The 16039-nt window shown below is 32.7% G+C and overlaps 1 protein-coding gene across 1 annotated transcript; it reads right to left on the bottom strand.

Annotated features, from left to right (window-relative positions):
- Positions 1-3417: 3417 nt before the first annotated feature.
- LOC147403859 (lysine histidine transporter-like 8) lies at positions 3418-9706 on the bottom strand. Its single transcript, XM_086439612.1, has 5 exons — positions 9287-9706; positions 7969-8102; positions 6568-6998; positions 4420-4551; positions 3418-4008 (listed from the first exon to the last, which is right to left on the bottom strand). Exons 1-5 carry the CDS (start codon positions 9625-9627, stop codon positions 3520-3522), a joined length of 1527 nt encoding a protein of 508 aa, XP_086295738.1. The 5' UTR covers positions 9628-9706; the 3' UTR covers positions 3418-3519.
- Positions 9707-16039: the final 6333 nt, after the last annotated feature.

Genomic DNA, 16039 nt, shown 5'->3' on the forward strand with positions numbered 1-16039 from the left:
ATGATTGTAAGGGTAACAAAGACAATTTATCAATTTCAGCAATGTGTAACAAACATGATTCAGCATCTAAACAAACAACTTTTTTAGCACTTAAATTCAGCGCTTATAAGTTTCAGCGCTTAATGCTATTCAGCACTTATTTTTTTCAGTTTAACAAACAGCACCTTAGTCTGACTTTGAAGCGGGCAGGCCGCTTCAAAAATTCGGTACAACCCCTTTCTGACATGACACGTGTTTTTTTAATTTATTTTACACCCTATTTTTTATTAATATTTAAAATACCTCCTTAAAGATACCATGTGTAATCCAGAGAAAAGGGTTTTACTGAAATTTTGAAGCTAAACTTTCCCCCCTCCCTCACCATTTTTTGTGTTTAAGACATTTTCGATACCCAAAAAAGGGTATTAACACTTAGGAGGTGTTTGTTTAACGCTGATTTCAGTACTTAATGCTGAATGCAATTCAGCTTCAGTAATCAGCACGTTTGTTTACTCCACATTTTCAATATTTATTGCTGAAAAATAGTGAAAATTATTAAGTGAAGTTGGATCACTTAATTTTTTTGCTGAAACGATAAGCACCAATCTTTTTCAATACGGACAAGTAAGCCCTTATATTTGAAGTGATATTACCTCTTATGTCTTATAGATAATGATATAAGTACCCCACAAATTAATAAGGCAACCCACACCAATATTATCTCTCTCTTATTTTCTCTCTCATCTACGTATTTAACTAATATTAATTCAAATTAAAGAGAGAGAAAATTTCGATTCTTAAATGGTCGAAATTTTCTCTCTCCTCAACGCATTTAAATAATATTAAATATTTCAAAAAAATAAAAGAGGAGAGAGAAATTTCCTCATTCCTTTTTATTTTTGGAATATTTAATGAAATATTTATATTTAATATTCTCTCTCTTTAATGTGAATTAATATTATTTATTAATTTGAATTAAAAAAATTTAAATTTACTTTTTAAATGATGTGGAGGAGAGAGAATTTGTTCGGCTAGGTTCCCAAAACGAATTTCATTAAATTTAGTATTTTTTTAATAAATAATTTTTATTTTTGGATTTTATTAATAATTTTTCCTTAAACATACAACTATTGAAAATGGTAATATAGTCAATTTACCAGTTTTCAGCATTAAGTAACAAATAAATTTATGTGATTACAGCGCTTAATTTGAATCAGTTCAGCACAATTCAGATCGGTAAACAGAAAACAATTTCAGTACTTAAATTCAACACTTATATAGTTTCAGCAATTATAATCATTTAGCACTTATTTGTTCAGTTTAACAAACATCACCTTAGTAATCCATCTTTTTGGAGGGAAAAAATATTAATTTTAAAAAATTTTAAATTTGAATCGAATTAAAAAATTATCAAACAATTTAAAGGTAGCATAATTGAAATGCATATCACGTGAATACCAATAATTACCATCCACAATACCTAAAAGACTCGTCTATGAGTATGGGTAGAGGGTATTGTGTTGGAGATGCTCTTAGGCTCACTTTATGGCATCAAAAAAAAAAAGGAATTTAGGCTCACTTTAGGTTTGTAGAGGATAAAATTCTATGAATTTTGAAAACAAGATTCTTAAAAAAAAGTTATTTTTCACTGTTGAAATTCAATTTTAAATTTGGGAGCTATGTGGAAGTTCGTTAACGGTCCCTTTTCAAAACTTTGCATCAAGCACAAAAGATTTTTTTTTTAATTATTATTTTATCTGTATTTTTTTTATAAAACTTAGAGGGCTATGATGTTGGATTGATGAGTTAGTGATCCATTTGGCAAAATGACTAGGAGTAAGTCTTACCTTACTAATTTAGTAAAATTTGAAATCTTACCATGGCTCTTGAGCTCACCTTATGGTATCCAAAAAACATGCTCCTATGCCACAATGTTGTAGCTAGATGACAAAATTCTATGAATTTAAAAAAACAAAATTTACAAAATATTATCTTTCCTCATTAAATTTTAATTAGAAACTTTGGAGTTCGATAGTCGTCAAAGCCTTGGATCAAGTCTGAACAAAACTATATTTTTGAATTTTTCCATAAAATCTAGAGGACTGTGGTATTGAATTTCAAATTTGATAATCCATTTGAGCTCAATGCTCCTTTGTAAGATTTGAAATTTTATTGGGTTGGTAAGGACTACGGACGACATTTCTCAACGCCCTTTTAACTTTTTAAGTTAGGATCCACAACGGTTTCCATTCCTATAGCATAAGAACAGTTATCTATGTGACATGTTTTGGTAGGAGTTTAAGACGCATTGGACTTCTAATTAAACCGTTTTTTTGTATGGCACTCAGCCCAATGTGTTTGTTTCCCACATCACGACTCAACAATGGAAAGGGAGACTGGTAGAGAGCATGTTTTGACCATTTTAAAGGATGCTAGGACTGCCCTGACATCACATCAACCATCAAGGTGTGTATTCACACGCATCAGTGGACAAATTGAGCTTATTTTTAAGGACAATGCTTGAGTGACATTAAAATGAGCAACGGTTCACGCATTGCTGACGTGGATGTGTGTTCGGAATCATATATATATATATATATATGGTAGCGTGACCTGTCAATTTTTTACAATTAGTTTATAACCACTTTTTATGGTGTGGTTAGAAATTTCAGAATTGGCTGATTTTTTGTAAGAAAGATCTGCTAAAAATCAGCTCATTTCGAAAAAATTTAGTTATTTAAGGCAAAATTTTATCTTGAATATTATCTAAGATTTTGTCAAAATAACCCGACCCATGTATATAGATATATATACTTTTCATTGATACGAATTAGAAGCATCTACGGTTCCGAACTCATCTCCACGTTAGCAATTCCAACGTGTCTGCTCTAAACTCAACATTCTCATGGCCACATGGTAGATTTAGATCCGTGCTTGCTCTATATTGGACTGCCTTCTCATTTTTACAATGAATAAAAATCTATTTATCAGAATAAAATTAATTTGTTTTTAAATTCTTAAAATTTTGTGCTTATCCAATCATGTTTTAGATATCACATGGATGGACTCTCACAAAACTTTCTCGCTAACATATTCAGGAGGAGTCATGATCAAGTAAGGTGTCCAATTCCTATATAATAAGAATTGTATCCATGTGGCACGTATTTTTTTTGGAGTTTAAAACACATTGAGCTCTTAACCATGCCATTTTATGCATTATACGCAGCCCAACATTAAACTCCAACCAAAAAAATGTCACGTAAACACCACCGTATGTTGCTACAGGATAGGGACCCCGCTCAAGATCAGGGACTCATTTCTTGGGGTAGTGGATCCTTTGTCCTCCCCATTTCAGGAAATTGCATTTTTTTTTTATTCTTTCTATACTCTTATTCCATTTTAACCAAATCAACTGTACAATAACATAGAGTTACAATATTTTATAATCAAAGTCTATGTTTTATTGCAAATCAGTCACTTGTACAGTAAGTGTGGGGATCTAATGTAAAATCTCTCTAGATCTCTCACACGCACACTCACTTACTGAGGTTTAAAGAAGCTGACTTTAATACCAACGTCCACAACACTCCACACCCCAGCTGCAATCACTAAACCGCTCAAAAGCATACCTGAGATCCCTAGCCCCCAGTTTAAGATCCACATTACGCTATATCTTTCGGGCTTCTTAGCAGCGATCCACATGAAACATGGGTAAGCTAAGGTGATGGGTAACGCAATTCCTCCTATCAAACCTGCCAAGCTTCCCAAGAACGGGATCGCCACCGCAAAGAAAAAGCATATAAATCCAAACAAGAAGCGAGATGCAGAACGAACCCACCATGGGCATGCCTTGTTGAACCTACTTGTGTATCTGTGCTCCATGTGATCGAAGATGGGCATGCCATAGATTTGGAATGAAGTTACTGCATTAATCACCACCAATACACTTAATAATCCTAGAATGAACCTTGAGGTGTCTCGTCCGTGAAACTGGTATATGGCTGTTAGCATCCCACCGTTTTCTGGTATCTGCGATTTGTTTAGAAAATTTTATAGTAAATATGTGATCAATCAATCCAATAAAAGTGGTAAGGTAGAAAGTATTTCTCACAAGCCAAACTAGTGTCACCTTTGAGATTAACAATTTAATTACATGATTTATGAAGATAGATGGAGAGATGAAAGCCCATTTGTTTAAATATGTATGAAGTTTATTTAGATGGGTAAATTACCATTTGTGACCAACTTTTGATGAATTTGTGATTCCGGCCACTGTGCATTTTAATTACCAAAACGTGATCGTGCGAAATCACAGATTTTTCAATTGACAAGATCGCAGGTTTAAAGTGACAAACTCGCTGGTTTGTATAGTGACGATGATCTCTCTACATAAAGTGTTCCATTATGCAATGTGAGTTTCTACTTTACACAAGTGCTAACCTTGTGTCCATAAGCCCAATAGCCTCCGATTGCAAGGGGAAATAAACACGCTGCAATGAGAATATAAGCAAACGTCACCCCTCTCCACATTGGCACACGTGATGAGCGCTTTTCACTTGACGGCATGGTTGCCTGCAACATTATATCTCCACTTTATAACATGCAAGCCGAAAAATAATAGTTATAACTGTAACTATAACTATTAGTTCACAACCATCCGATGAGGCCATCGGATGGTTGTGAACTCACATTTAAAGCCTGTTTGGATACACACACAAAAAATAACTTTCTGACTTTTGAAAATTAAAAAGTTTTAAAATCTGTTTGGATTCATTTTAGAAAATTACTTTTAGAAAGTAAAAATCCTTACCTTTAAAAAGTAAAAGAAAACTACTATCTACTTTCTAAAAGTTACTTTCTTCCTAGTTACTTTTTATCCAAACGAACTCTTAGTCTAATATCTTTTGATATACCCTTTTGATATATACTAACATCCTCTTTTGAGATTTGGGAGAGAATCAAAAGGAAACTAAAATTAGGGGGATATTATTGAAAAGAAAAGGGGAGAGGATCGAGAGGAAAGACAATAAAGTTGAAGGGATTAAAAAGAATGGAGTGAATAGTATAGACTCCACTCTAAAATTGTAGTTGGAAGAGGCATTTATCCCCCATAACTGTAAGTGGAGTAGGACTTACAGTTGTGTCTTATTATATAGATATAAGGTCATGTACGCCAACCAACTATATGGCCAATGATATAATAAATGTGTTTTGTCCTATATGAGTTAAAAGTTTCGTAATTGACTAATTTTTTGTGAAGATCTGATGAGGAGATCAACCTCACCAAAATCAACTCATTCTGAAACTTATAACAATTTACAAGTTGAAAAATTGTGGATCATGAAATTTTTGTAAACCACTTTTGATGGTGCCTGTTTAGAAATTGCAAAATGGGTTGATTTTTTGTGAGAATGATCTCATCATAGAAATGATTCTCACCAAAATCAGCCCATTTTGAAACTTCTAACCAGTATTTTCAAAACACATTAGCTATATCATTGGCCATATAGTTGGTTGGCAATCCTGTCTTATAGATAATATATATTATTTCATCACTGATGTCACAATAACATTCATTTAGTAAACAAATATAAATAGAGGTAGCTATATGTGCAAAGATTTTTTCTGTTAGAAAATCAATTTTCTTGAAAAAAAAATTTCATATAAAATGTTTACATAGGTTTTGATTGCACCCACAGAAAATGCCAAAAAATTTATTGCGGCTGTGTGGCAGAGCATAGTTCGACATGTATGAAAACTCGTGATCATAAATGGATTCAAGTACATTTTGATCGTCTCTTGAATGATCTTTTCTTTAAGTATAACTACTTTGAGTGGTCTAAACTTCGACCCTTAGCTGTTTAGTTTTGTGGTTGGATAATCAAGAGAGAATAACACTAAGAATTATCACCTTGATAATAAAATCATTTTCCTTTGGGATTATATTTTCATGTTAGAAAATCTTCTCATTGGAAAAAAAATGTTTTTCTTACCAAAGTCACAATTATCCAATTTCTTAAATTTCATTTGTTAAGATATACTGTATCCCTCAATAGTTGTAAATTAAACTTGAAAACTTAACTCGAATATCTAGCATTAACTAAGCTAATGAAGTCAAAAATTCACTATTCGAATCAGACAAGTCTAGTAAAAATATAATAATTTATAACTCTATAAAAAATACTTTTAATGTTGTATAATAAATAATGATTTTTTTATTTTTCGTTTCCCGAAAATATTATATATAGAAAATACATTACCAAAACATCATCTTGTGAAATTTATCGTGACAAACACATTCCAAATTATTTACAAAATCAATGGAAGAAAAATAATCGTTAAAAGGTTATTAGTAGATATCCTAAATGCCCTGTTATTTTGATTGGTCATAGATGCCCTTATTATCTCGGTGAGTTGATTGCATCTAGTCGGGGGCCAAGTCACCTCGAAATTCAACCTGGTTGAGTCAAGTCAGTTGAGTTTTGAGTTGACTCGACGAGTTGTACAACTATGTTTCCTTCTCCTTTTTTCTACAAAATATATAAGACAAAACAATCCTAAATGAAAACTAAGAATTGGCTCTCATACCTGTATCTCAAGCACAAGATTATGTCCTCTGAAAGCAAAAGCAATGATCCCAAGTGCATTAAGTGTACCAAAAACTCTTGCAATATTGGATTTGGCTTCCACTAGGTCATAAGATACACCATCAATCCTACCCTCAGTAACAGATACCAACCACATTATGGTGCAATACCCCACGGCCGTGATGGCACCTATAAGCGAGAGGCCCGCTATTGAGTTTAAATTGGGTAGTTGAGAAAGTAAAATGGCCGCGCACGTGAACACTAGGTACCACTCTACAGTTGTTAATGGTTTTTGATTGCATGACCCCCCACCGCATAGGATCTCAAAGAAAAGTTTCACAGTGGAACCCCCGAGGATGATCAGGGCGACGCACGTGCCTCCAGATAGATACATAATCGGGAATGAGGCAAGAAACTTCCCTAGCTTTTCACCTGAGACATGTTTTGATGATTCCATCAAGGCGTCAATAACTTAATATGCATACAATTAGTTTGGACTTTTGTAATAGCAACTACCAAGCATGGCTGAATTACGAGGAAAACAAAGTTTTCCAATTTTAAATTCAATCAAGTTAAGTTGATTTGATGAGTTTTAAAACTATGGTTTAAACTTTAACGTAGAAGTTTTGACCATGTTATTAAAACAAAGGAAGCATTGTTGTCACAGCCTGGTGTCGCGCAACTAACTGGACATGGAAAGGGTGTCAGAGACTAAGTGGTCAAAGTGGAACCGTCATGTTGCGAGGCGGAATAACAGGGAGAAGTATGATTAATCTCAGATCAGACAGATAAAGTTCAAAGCCTAGGCTATATGTAAGGATAAATTAGATCATATATGTACAATACATTTTCAAGTTGTGCAAGATTCAGCCCAAAGTAGACAATATTGTGTATTGTTGTGAGCCTAGGACATTACAAATGATATCAGAGGAGTGTGATTAGTCACACATCAAACAAGATAACGTTTAGAGATTGAGTTATAAGAACAAACTAGACTCTATATATGGTACAACACTTTCTAAAGTCATGCGGACTTTAGTCCAACGAACAATATTGTACTGTTGTGGGTTTGAATGTTACAAAGAAACTTAGGAAACTTAACAAAAAAAATTTATCTACAAACAATCATCTAAAATTTAAGGATCAAACTCATATTTTAACTGTTGGCTTTGTAGACTTAAAAATTATTGAAATTCTCTAAAATAATTAGTTTGATTAATGACTTTCATTGTATCTCGGGAGGGAAATCCAACGTCTAAAACTCATCAATCATATTGTTTTATTATTATTATTATTATTATTGGTATCCCAAGGGATATGCCAATTAATCTTGATGCACTTAAATGTTTAATTCAGTCCAATCCATTAGTAGATATCATGATCTAAAACTACAATATTGTACCTAAAGTTGCATTGAAAAGTTGGACATATCTGCTGTAACGCGTTCCATCGGCTGATTCATGGAGTTGAATGAGAACCCAAAGCGTGTAAAGCTGCCATATGAACGCCATCGTCAAACATATAGCACCCCAAGTCCTGTCACAAACGAAAACAATAAAACTTACAAAAGTCATACACTGATCCCGAAAACAATGGATGCATAAAAATCATATTTTTAAAACTTGACTGGACTATCTAACTCAAGTTTACAATTTGCAAGTCAACTTGAATACGTAAAATAAAAATCCATTAATTTATAAAATATATACAAATTTTATATTTTGCTCTATATAAAAATATTGCATATAATCAAATAACTTGATCAAGTTGAAGAGTTACTATAGTTGGTTGAGTTGATTCCATCGGATTTTGGGATGGAGTAACCTCGAAATCTATTTGAGTCAAGTCAAGTTGATGAATTTTAAACTATAGCATAAGGAGAGAAATTTTATTGCCACACAAGCTTATTGTTGTAATCCGATTATGAAATTACATATGCGCTACACAAGGATTTGAACACTCAAATCATTGTGTTTATAGTTTCAGAAAAGCCACGCGAAAAACAAAAATACAAAAAAGGGAGGATAAATAGTGAAGGAATGGAATTGCCATCAATGAAAACCAGTTTATAAATGTAGTTAGACATATCCCAATCCCAAGATGCTAAACATAATTTTACAAGTCTGGATTGTATACATGCAAGGAGGGTTAAATTCCGTCTCCCGTCTTGCCACAAAGATTTCAGAAAAAAATTTCTTAGAGAAAAGTGAATTCCGGATTTCAAAGAATCTCATATCGACCAATCACATGAACCATCCATGTGTATTGAGGGTATTCCAAAATTATAAAACTACCCTCATTTGGTTTCTTACCTTTGGTCATTTGGGATTCTGTGAAATCTTAGATTTACTATTTGGTGAGAAAAAAAAAATCTATCCATAGATCTTTCATTAAATGCATTAGACGGAGACCCTTTGACATCTATGAGACAAGATCTACAGCATGGGAACGCATACCATAGATTCATGTTAGAGTCGTGATAAAATGACACGCTATCATGTATGCAGTTGACATGGCAAGTGTACAGAACCATAGATCTTTTTCTTCAAGATACACAAGAAATATATATGGTTCTGTGCACATGCCATGTACAAACCGCGTATGTATCAACGTGCCATTTTATCATTAGTCTTCATTTTATAATTATGATTTATGACCTTATAGGTGGCAATAGAAACTTTGAGAAGGGAAAGAAAAAAAAATAATACTAGAATCCTTACCAACCAAGCATGGTGAACGCAACGGGGAGTACAAGAGCTTGGATTCCAATCCCGGAACAAAGAGTATGAAATGCCGCATAGCATGCGTTGCCATTTCTTGACTCAGTGATGGGAAGCCAAGCATCATGAGGATCAAGCTTGGTCATTTCGATCATCTTTCTAATCGGAGTGCTTCCCAAGTTGCTTGGGGTCAAATTGTCCGATAAGGGGATGGATTCAATTAGCGGTGCCTCGGTCAAGGACGGGGATTGTAATTGGTAAGGAGGGGCCGAGACAGGTGGCATTATCGGTGCCACAATCGACGTTAATGGGATCGAATTTACTTCCACCACCTCACCCATTACTCTCCTCTTTGGATGTTATTTGCAACTCAAGGCATTGTTTGTCTTTAGGGTATTTAAAGGGGACTGAATTATATAGAGGAGAGAATCTAAAAGGTTTTGGCTGTTGAGAACGTTATGGATGTCTTCCTCATTTGTAAAGTATTCAAGCAATTGTTTGACTAATCACCTTGACCGTTATCTCATGTCGGAAGAAATTGACACTTGCAATGACAAAAGCTTCTTTTTCAAATTTTTTGATATTTTTTTACTAATTTTTTGACTAATTCTTATTTCTAACCTTTGAAAAAAAATGACTAATAAAATAAGGATTTTGTAAACATTTCCCCTAACGCATACGTTAAAGCGACATACCATAGTATTCCAACTTCCAAAGTGTGTTTATTGCACTTTAACGCGTTAACAAAACCCTAAAATAATTGTAGGCTTACTTCTCTTCATATATTCAAGATTGTCATTGTCAGTTAGAAAAAAAAAATTGGATTGCAAACTTTCAATTTACAACTACATCTTGACATATCCCCCATTCGAAGCATCCAGATATTTCTTATTGTTAAACTAACAATGAAGGAAACAATTTAATAATTTAACGGTAACAACTAAGGGCGGCGGAGCCAAGATTTTCTTGTAGTGGGGGCAAAAATTGGAGGGAGGTGAAGGAGTGGGGGCAAATGGGGAGAGAGGTGAGGAGTAGGGACAAATGAGGCATGTAATTAGTTGAAAATATAGGGGTGTCTCAAAGTTCTGTGGGGGCAATTGCCCCCACCAGCTCCTTACTAGCTCCACCCCCAGTAACAACTGAATTTCGATGTCACAATCGTGGCCAATGTAATTAATAACATGATGAATACAATGAAGTGGTGGATTAATTGGGGTGAAATCAGTTGGAAAAACTGGCATGATTGTTCCTTTATTCTGTTGGTTGCATTATATTGGGTGGATATATAGATTGTTTAGGCGAAGAGATTTCGTGGATCGAACTAGTTTTCCTTTATTTGGTAACTTTTGTCGTAGGGGGAATCTCATCTCGAGTTGGAATAGTGTGATTAAGTACAATTTCAAATCTTATTAAAGGTTGTTGGGTTCACATGCATTGCCATGTTGACCATTAATCCAACACTACAACTCTCTAAATTTCATGGCATCGAAGAGATTTAGAGTTCTTCAAATTTCGGGATTTACATCCTTGTGGATGCCACAAGGTGGTGCGGTTAGGAAATTTTCCTTACAAAAGTGTTTTTCTTTCAATTTATATATGGATTTTAAAATTCATGTATATTAGTCAAATTGTTTAAGATTCCTAAATGAGGGAGAGTTTTAGTTTTCTTGAGAGGAGGGAGACTAAGAGATTGTGAATTGGGGTGAAAATAATGGACTCTCATTATGGTACGTGAACATAAACAATCTTGTTGAATCATGTAAATCTTGTGTCTTTAGATTATTTTTTTGTTTATTTAACCATATACATCAGTGTTTTAAAAATCGGACCGGACCAGTCAATTGGACCAACCCCAGTAACTTCTACGAGTCGAGTCAATTAAAAAAACACGTTTTTCAAAAATTCAATTGACCCAACCGGTTCAAACAGTTTGACCGATGACCCAACTGGATTTGTGAAAGGACCCATTCAATTTTTAATTACTTTTAACATACCCCTCCACAATTTAGTGAATATTTGAGATGTTTCTTGTGTTTTAAAATTGATGGCAAACCTCCCTTCACTTAAAATCTACTCTTATAAATTAATGAAAAATGATCTAATTTAATAAGATTTTAATCGTTTGATCCATATGGATTGCCATATTAGAAAAAAAGCACTACAATAATATAAAATTTATGTCTAAACCAAAATCAAAACACATAAAATAAAACTTAATTTATGCTTTGAAAATGAATGACTAACTCTAAAATTTCAATTCAAATCCAATAGTGAAAAGGATCTCTTAAATTCAAATTCAAATTCAAATCTAATGGAAAAAAGATGTGTGTAATTCTTAGGTATTTACATATTTATTGAGAGGGCATAGAGTTAGAAAAAGTTGGTGTTAATTAATTTTGAGAAAACCAATGATTGTGCTGTGGTGTGTGGAGAGTGAATATGAATGCCCTTCCACCTGTTGGGATTGTAGATGGTAGGTAGAAAGAAGGAAAAAGCCCCAACTTAATGGGCGTTGAAAAGTTTTATTGTCAAAGAAATCGTGTTGTGTTGACTTTTAGGAATGGAGCGATGATGCCACAATGAATCTACGCTGTCTCTTCTCTCTTCGTTTCTTTTCCACCAAGACATTTCTAGTCTCAAATTTTGTTTTTGCTTAAACTGACGTTTGAGATTGGAGGAAAATTAAAAGAAAAATATATTCGGTACAACAGCATGGACCCCAATGTGTTTGTCATCACCAATCATTTTCAGGTATTGTTAAAGAATAAAATATTTTGTATTAAGATGCATGAGATACACTGTATCATTATTAATGTATTTCATCACAAATGGAAGGTTGTGATGAAAGATATTCTAGAATATATATTGATATTTAGAACATATCAATTAAGATATTCTAGAATATTTATATTGAATAGTTTTCATATATTTTGATTGATGAAATATGATTTTATTGAGAATTTTATCAGTATATATTCTAGAATATCCTTCATCACAATCTTCCATTTGTGATGAGATACACTAACAATGATATAATGTATCTCATGCATTTTATTCTCTACCACGTACAACATGAAAAAAGCTCATATTCGATGGCTCAAGGCTGTTGAAATTTGTAAAATTTGACGGATCTTGATGTTAAATTTTTCATTATCGAATTTTTTTGTTTCGACGGGTCTAAATCGTCAAATTAATGAAGGATGAGAGAAATTCAATGACTCTAGACCGTCGAATATTAATTTCTAAAATTCGTGGGTCTTGACGCTTTGAAATTTCTTATAGAATTTTCCAATTTTGAAATAATGCAGGACAGTATTGATCGAAAATATTATTTGCATGAGAAGGTTCTACTTGAGGCCACATTGCTACTAAGACAATCTGAAATTGTTGACACTTGAACATATCATCATTCATCACTAACTAGGGGGATGGACAAGTAAATGTCAGGTACTTGGAGGTGTTTTTGCACGAATTGTACGATTTTGAGTCCAATAAGAGATTTACCTGAGTTTACATACTCATACACTTAAGAACATATATTCTCAATATCCAAGAGAAAAACTTATATTATTTTTCAGTTATAAGTTTTTTTTTGTTTTTTAACAAAACCTTATGTGGTCAAAGACTTTTGAAACAAATCAATTATTTATATTTTTCAAATATTTTATTTTAATAAGATTACAACTAAACTAAATAAAAAAAAATTAGTAACTACAATATATTATATATAATTAAATTTATTATCACATTGTTGTTTACTTGGAAAACTTAAAAGTTTTCTTGCAACCAAGAAATCCAACATATTCACATTTAATAATAACTATTAGGTATGTTTTTTATTTTATTTATTTGGAAATCGAGGTGTACACACCCTCTTAGAGTACCCGAGCAATCCCCATGGTGCGTGTGGTCCCATCCCTCCACACGCACACTGTAGGTTATTTCTAGGAAAATCCCTAAGTGTGACCAACAAGAATTAGATGCGCTTTTATATGTACTAAAGTGCAACAAAATTTCGCAAACTAACAATTAGTCCCAAAAACTATATTTGAATTTTTTTTCAAACTAGAGTAAAATTAAACACCAAAAATCAGATCTATACTTTGGGATTGAAACTTATAAAATTTCTTGGTTTTTTTTCCTTGTTTCAACTAAACTCCATATTAGATGCTCAACAAACATAAAATCATATAGAATATCCATGAATTTGGAAATTAATACATTTGAAAATAATTGGACAACTTTAATTTTTGAAGAAAAAAAATTCAAATCTATTTAAGACAAATGTAAACTATCTAACTTGGAATGATATCAAGTTTCTCCAATTTCTTCAAAACCTTGCTGAAATTTGTATGATGATCTACATAATCTATTCTTTCTACTTCTCTTTCTTATAACTTTCTTCTCAAATTACCTCCTAAGACTTTATTTTTCTTTTTCAATAATTCCCAAACTCTAGATTTTATACCAACTTTTAGCTTATGAAATTGAAGTTATGCAAAGTTGACTGGTTCACTAATTTTATTGGGTTAAGTGTTTTTAACTTGGTTTAAGATTAGAAATAATAAAAAGACACATAATGGGGTTGAGATCAATTGGATAGAAGAGTTTCGACAAAGGAAAATGAATTTGATTTGAAGAGGATTCAAGTAATTCTAAGATGAGGATTTAGTGAGAGCGATTTTGGAGACCCTACATTCATATTGGCCCACTTGAATTAAAAAAGCATCCTAACGTGATCTACTTTGATTATTTTCGTAAATTCATAATGCCTTAATACACGTGGACTAATGAAATGTGGGGGGTCTCTAAAATGCGGGTCTCCAAAATGAACTCAGATTTACCTGATAAATTGATATGAACATATGCTCCTTCTAATTCTTGATATATATATATGTATATAAAAGACCTCATGAGGATGATAAATAACATTATCCACTACATTTTTTTTTCAATAATACCCCTCATCGTTTTGTCTTTTAATGAACGAAACAAGCGTATGTTAGTTTTTTACATAATAAATATATTTATTAAGACCTTGATAAATGCATATATTATGTCAACATTGATTTTCCAAGTAATTACTATAATAAAAGACATTTAAATCAAAAAAATAAAATGCCCTTAACATTTTTTATCTAAAAGATCAATATACCCTTGTCTTTTTCACTAAAAAATAAATGTGAATCTTGGTCCGTGCTTTGCATAGTCCCGTGGTCCATGCAATATTTTCTCATATATATATATATATATATATATATATACATAAAATTCAGTTGTTGATGGCTAGTTTGAGTTGTAAATAATTAAAGTGGGAGGGATTTTCTTATTTGAATAGATTGAAGAAGGTGAAGATGTAAATTTTCAGATGAGAGGGTCAAAGTCAATGAATTTAGGATTCTTTCTAGAAAACTTGAAATGAGAAGTAAATGTTATGAGTTTTTTTCTACTTTAATTTGTGTCATTCAGCTTAACGATAATTTTGATGAATGGTTTGACCAAAGGTGTCAACATTGAACTTTTATTATTTTTATATTTTATATAATTAATAATTAACTTAAAATTTGACTTTTTCTTATTATTTTTTTGAATTATAAAGTCACGAGCGGATGCCTGTGCCTACAACACTTGTGAAACATGCACTTGTTCCTTAGATATTGAATATTCCTAAAATTTTAATTGGATCGATAAAATATTTAATAATACCTCTTTTTTTTCCTCGAAACACAACACAATAATTGAAATAACAACAAAAATAATAAAGAGGTGTGTAAAAAAATGTTGCACACAATATTTCAATCCCTATTTTTGTTAGAAAAATCTAAACACAAAAAGAAACTTGAGAAGAAAGAGAGATACCTTTATTTAGAGTCTCAAACCAAAATTATTAGAAGAAAAATGAGAGAGAAAGAGAGACAAAGATGGAAAGGGATGGTTTTAAGAAGATTTATGGTAGTAGGAAGTGTTTTCCACCGCACAACAAGCCTACCCATCATCAAAGCAAGCCCAAGTCCATGCAAGAAGGCCCGCTGGATCTGTCAAAATTCAAAGTCTGTCAAAGGTGGCTCCTCACATGAAATCATGCAAAGGATCCGAGCCCATCAAATACTGATAAAGAAATGCCAAAGCAGTGGAAGAAAAGTTTGAGCAAATCAACAATTTTTTTAGTTGTTTGATAAAGAAGAAAAACATATCTTTGTATCAGTTAGCCCTAGCAGCCAAAAACCTATAAGCAAGGAAAACTGATTAAATTTAAAGGTCCTGTAGTTGCCGCAACAAGTAGAACAAGAAAAGAGTCATTGTTAGAAGAGTTAAGCGGATTGGATTCAAACTCTTTCGACGACAGCAAGCGGGAGCTCATATTACATTGACCATTTCTTGAGTAAAGAAAGAGAAAAGTCCTTCAGAGGAAAAGAGAAATAAAGCCAAGCCTATGAATGGATATGGATTGGATTCTCAAAGTAAGCGAGTTTAAGCATTTATAAAGTGACTGAGTGAAGGTACAAATAAAATTGAGCGACTATATCCAACACAATTTATCATCGTGAAATATCTTTTGGGGAAGGGGGTTTAACATAGTGGATAATTTCACACAGTTGCATCAATTTTAAAAGGAATTAATCTCAACCTTTGGATTTTTTCAATACAATTCACATCGTGGATTGTGTTTACGATGGGACAAAAACCTATTCTCTATAATAAAAAATTACCCAAAAATATTAAGGAAAACTAGATAAGTAGTAATGAACACTA

The sequence above is a fragment of the Akebia trifoliata genome, chromosome 4 (genome assembly GCF_017979445.1).
Source record: "Akebia trifoliata isolate Shusen 1 chromosome 4, ASM1797944v1, whole genome shotgun sequence".
Classification (NCBI taxonomy): Eukaryota; Viridiplantae; Streptophyta; class Magnoliopsida; order Ranunculales; family Lardizabalaceae; genus Akebia; species Akebia trifoliata.

What these genes read in the sequence shown, in the direction of transcription:
- LOC147403859 (XM_086439612.1), bottom strand. Translation starts at nt 9,627, where the DNA reads ATGGGTGAGGTGGTGGAAGTAAATTCGATCCCATTAACGTCGATTGTG. An exon ending in GCGTTCACCATGCTTGGTTG is followed by an intron (nt 8,103 to 9,286) that starts GTAAGGATTCTA and finishes CGTTTGTGACAG; the next exon opens with GACTTGGGGTGCTATATGTT. An exon ending in ATCTTGTGCTTGAGATACAG is followed by an intron (nt 4,552 to 6,567) that starts GTATGAGAGCCA and finishes ATAATGTTGCAG; the next exon opens with GCAACCATGCCGTCAAGTGA.